Source organism: Tetrao urogallus (genome assembly GCF_951394365.1).
Source record: "Tetrao urogallus genome assembly, chromosome: 20".
NCBI lineage: Eukaryota > Metazoa > Chordata > Aves > Galliformes > Phasianidae > Tetrao > Tetrao urogallus.
The window spans coordinates 192,872-197,909 of NC_136833.1; the positions used below are offsets into that span (position 1 = coordinate 192,872).

At 57.0% G+C, this 5,038-nt stretch overlaps 1 protein-coding gene across 1 annotated transcript; it reads left to right on the forward strand.

The window, feature by feature from the left end:
• Positions 1-1,199: 1,199 nt before the first annotated feature.
• On the forward strand, positions 1,200-5,038 carry LOC306954164 (ciliary microtubule associated protein 1A-like; the record flags this gene model as incomplete). Its single annotated transcript, XM_079545234.1, has 8 exons — positions 1,200-1,306; positions 2,425-2,557; positions 2,863-2,992; positions 3,280-3,480; positions 3,870-3,971; positions 4,295-4,416; positions 4,583-4,723; positions 4,955-5,038. 8 exons carry the CDS (start codon positions 1,200-1,202, stop codon positions 5,036-5,038), a joined length of 1,020 nt encoding a protein of 339 aa, XP_079401360.1.

A 5,038-nucleotide genomic window follows, 5' to 3' on the forward strand; every position in this document is an offset into this window, starting at 1 on the left:
CTCAGGGAGAGTTCCACCCCACAGGACTGACAGCAGCTGGGGAAGCAGGGTAAAGAGGTTTATTTTCTGATATGGGTGCCTCTTAACTCTGTGCTACACCAAGAATTATTACCTGTAGGTGATTTTTGTAACACTTGTAGGAGCTACTGGCAAGATAAGTTTACTTTTTTTGGACCAATTAAATGCAAGCTAGGAGAACAAGTAGGAATATATAAATTCTTGTACATGCCAGGTTTTCCAAAACCATTATTTGGGCATGACATGTTAGAATAGTTGAATGTAGAGTTTAAATTCAGTAGAGACGATTAGAACTACTTGTCAAGCAAGAGCAATGGACTGAAAATTTTAAGTCTGGCTTTAACACAAACTGGGAAAAGCAATGTTGTACTCCCAGAAGTTACGTAAATCCTACATTGGGTATACACAGGATTGCGGGCATCAGGGATGCCTGGCAGAGCCAAAAATGCAGCCCAGTGAAAGTTAAGGTAAAGATGGGAGCCAGCCCAACCAGGGTAAAGCAATGCCCTTTGAGGATACAAGATTGTAGGAGGATAAAAGAAATAATAAATAACTTTTTGTATTTTGGATCATTGATTGGATAGAAATCCAAATGCAGCACCCCAATCTTGCAAATGACAAATTGGATGGCAAGAGCTATAGTTTGGTACCAGATTTGAGGGCAATTAAAAGAAATGGTGAATATATACAACACATGGTGTATATCTTTATTGACCAAGGTAAGGAATAAGCAGGTGGGGTTTACTGTTCTGGATTTGATGGACACCTTTTTCTGCCTGGTTTTGCCAAAGAAAGTCTAAAATCATTTGCCTTTGAATAGGAAAACTCAAATATGGAGAGAAGAAAAAAATAATAATTAAAAATAATAATAATAATAATTCAGTTAACCTGCACAGTGTTACCCAGGGTTGTGAGAACAGCCCAATGATTTTTGAGAACTGGTCAACTCTTGAGCCCGAGCTTTAGGTTCACCATCTCACAGTGGAACTTTACTGCAGTACATGGGTGCTACAGTAATAAAGGACTGTGTGCAATGGACTGTGAGCTTGCTGAATTTCTTGATTTAAATGGCTATCAAGTTTCTCAACAGAAAGCACAACTGATCAAAGGGAAGGAAGCCATTTGCTGAACACCCAGAACACCAAGGCAGAGCTGCCTCCAAGCCAGCAGTGTGCGACTGCATGGAGGCTGTCTGTGCAAGTTGGTCAGAGCTACAGGAGGAGCCGTTGGACGATGCTGAGGAGTCCTGGGTTCATCGACGGAAGCAGTTTTGTGAGACAAGGAGACTGTAAGGCAGGACGTGCAGTAACTGCTACTGACAGGGTAATTGAAGCACAGCCATTACCTGTGGGGACTTCCACTCAGAAGGCTGAAATAATTGCCTTGACAAGAACCTTAAATGCATGGACAGATGCTAAATATGCTTTTGGGGTGGTACCCACTCGTGGTACCATCTGGAAAGAGCGAGGGTTGCTTACACACAAGGAAAACAAATTCAGCATGATGTAGATCTACCAAAGAACATCATGGCTGTTATACATTGTAAAGGACATCAGAAGAGTGACAGCGTACAGGAAACTGGGAATATGATGGTGGATCAGGGGGCAAAACAGGCAGCTGAAGGAAAAGAAATTGGAGAACTGGCTTTAAGTCCAGATGGTAAACTTGAAATATCTGAACCTTAGTCAGAACCTGTAAGGTACTGAAAGGATAGGAATCTAATGATTGAAGGGAAGAGAGCAAGCTGACAGATGGCTGCATACCCCGATGGACACACTGTTGTGCCCGTTAGTATTTTATAGCATTTGGTTCTAAGGGAACATGATAAAACATGGAGGTACTGACACCAGAAAGTAACTGTACAATCCTAGTACCAGGAACAGGGTATGGGGGGTCCTGGGAAATATATATTATATATATATATATATATATATATATATATATATATGATCTGGTCCTGGCCTGTCTGGGCCGGACTGGGCGAAGAGGAATTGCCGGTGCCACGGATGCGCTCTAGAACAGAGTGAACGGCAACAACACGTGCACTTCATTTAGATGTATTTTTGGAACAAGCTAAAAGAGAGGGCAACCAAATCATCAAGCTGGTGGCTGCGCCTTCCCAGGCGGAAGGGACTTTCAGTGCATTTCCCCGCTGGGATTCTCTCCCTTGCAGGTGACGCTGATCAAGCCCCAGGAGCCCCGGGCGGCACGGGGCTGGAACTGAGAGCTCGGTCCATCTGCAGGGGTCGGCAGTCGTGCGCTCCAGCTTTTTCCGGGCTGGGGTGCGCGGCCGAAAAGGCGTGGAGGGCGCGGCTCCGGGCCGGCCGGGAGACGTCCCCGCACCGATGACGTCCCCGGAGCCCGCGTGCCGTCACAATGCCGACGCCGGGCCCTCCCCGAGGGCAGCTGGCCGGCGGCTCCAGGCGCCCCATTCGTGAGCTGCGCTGCCCGCAGCCGCTCGCCGTGCCCCGTGCCCGAGAGCAGCCCCAGCAGCAGACTAGCTCAGCCTCGTCGCGCTCGTCCTCCAAGGCTCACAGAGGTGAGGGAGAGCTCCGGCACGCTTCGGGCCGCAGAGCCCGGCCGCGGGGTGCGGGCTGAGCTCCGCCGCGCGCGAGGGGCGTGCGGCACGAGAGCGGCAGGACCGCCGTGAGCAGCAGAAATCGCTGCCGGCCCTTCTGGCTCGGGAGCCGCAAGCCACGCGGCGGACAGCTCGCGGCTGAGCGGAGGAGACAGCCCGCTCCTGCCGGCCCCTCCGGGCTCCGAGCGGCGGGCGGCGGCGAGCGGAGCTCACCCGCGGCCTCTGCCGGGGCAGCCCGGCCCTGACTCCTCTGCTCTTGCCTGTAGGTTTGGAGGCACGCGCCTGCCAGCATGGACGGAGCCTGGGTGGGGACGTGGAGACCGCATCGCCCGCGCGGCCTCATCTCGGCCCAGTTCCCCAGCCCCGGGCCCCAGTACTCCATCCCGGGGACAACAGGTACGGCGGCCATCGCCGGGGTGCAGGGGGACGCGCGTCGGGGCCGTGGCGGGGCAGAGCAGCTCCCGAGCCTTTCCCCGTGCCGTCGGAGCCTCCCGCAGACTCGGCGCTCTGGGGGCTCTCGCTGCGGAGTGCCTGCGCGCGTGGTGCGGGCAGGCCTTTGGAAACTGCTGGCCACAGGCAGCGCGCTGGCCAAAGCTCCGCTCTCTCCTTCCGGCGGCTTCGCAAGGCTCTGGCGCAGGCGTTTGCGCTCAGGGACTGACTGACTCTTCTGCTTTTCCTCCTAGGTTTCGTGGGCCACAGCCCCACCAAAGCCCGTGCCCCCGCGTACACGTTTCGCGGGACCAAGCCGCCTGCGGCCGAGAGCTGCGGGCCAGGTCCCTGCTACTTTGTGCAGCCCGCCGTCACCAGGAACGGGAAGCACGTGGCTCCGAGCGCCCACCTTTGTGGACGCCCCACGACAAAGACCACCGTCACCCCCGGACCCAGTGAGTACCACTTCTGCAGCGCTTCCCCCACACGCGGCGTTTGCCCTGGGTCAGCTCGCGCCCTGATGGAGCCGTCGGTCTTTTGTGAGAGAGCACAAACCGCTGTGAGCAGCGATAAACACGCTCTCCCCTCGGAGAAGGCCGGCTGCCCAGCACCACGGGCTGAGGGCACAAGGACCCCGCGTCTGAAAAGAACAGAGAGCCAGGGGCTGACAGGAGGGACAGCAAGGCAGGACATAGTGGCGGGGCACGGAAAAGCGTCCCCGCGTGCTGCGTGCGCCCCCCAGCAATCCTGCAGCCCTTCAGAAGACCCTTTCCTCGGGACGTTGTCTCTGCGGCTGCAGGAGACCAGCACTTCACGGCTTTCTTCCTCTTCTCCTCTGCCCCAGGTGACTACCGCACCGAGGAAGCCAACAGGCACATCTTCAAGTGCCCACCGGTGCAGTCCATGGCCTTCCGGCGGGAGCCCCTGCGCACAGACCGCCCTCCAGGTACGCTGACCCCGGCAAAGGCAGACCCTTCATCCTGAGCATCCTGCAGGGACGGGCTGCTGCTCAGCACCAGCAACGGGCCAACCGCGCAGCCTGCGCAGCGCTGGGGCCGCAAGCTTTCTGGCGTGACCAACACCTCTCGGCCCGCAGCGGCTCCGGCTGCTCGGGCTCGGAGCTGCCGGCACTGGCCCAGTGCCGAAGTAGAGGCAGGAACTGGCAGAGGGGCGAGCCCTCCCCCCAGCAGGCTGGGCGGGCTGCCCCTCTCTGCTGCTTCCGTCTCCTCCAGCCCCTCGCGCACACGCTCTCTGCTGCTCCTCCTGCAGGTCCGGGCACCTACACGCTGCCCAAGCTGATGGGCCCCAATACAGCCTACACAGCGGCCAGCCCCTGCTACTCCATGAGGGGAAGGAGCCAGCGCAGCCGCTTTGACGAAGACCTTGCCAAGGTGAGCTCTGCTGCTCCTCTTTTCCATGTTAGCATCCGAAGCTGGGCTGCTCTCCCTGTGCCAGGGGGCTTCCAAGCCCCAAGCACCTTTGCTTAACGCAGGCTTCCAGGGAAAGAGAGAGCCTTGCGTGTGATCCCAGCCCCGTGCACCCATGACTCTCTTGCAGACTCCGGGTCCCGCGGCGTTTCCCAAGGTAGCTGTGGACGCCTACAAGACCAGGGCGCCCGCGTACACCATGGCGGCCCGACCAAAACCTGCAGAGGGCAAAGCAGTGAAGCCCGGGCCCGCAGACTACAGCATAGGCCAGGTAAGGCAGCTCGCTGCTCAGCTCGTCCCCTCTGTTTCACAAGCACGGCCTTCACGCCTCTCCCCCTTGCCCTGAGGCTTCCTCCGGCCAAAGAGCTTCTGGCCGCAGGGACCAAGTGCCGGAGAGCAGGCCTGCTCCCTGCCCTCGTGCCACCTCCGAGCAGAGGAAGGGAGGGCAGCAGAGAAGAGAAGGGCCCTTGCTGATCTGCCTTTCCTTTTTTTGCCCTTCCAGGTGACGCTGATCAAGCCCCGGGCCCCTGCATCCACTTTTGGAATCCGGCATTCCCTCTACACAACCCCTCTGATTGTGGAATAA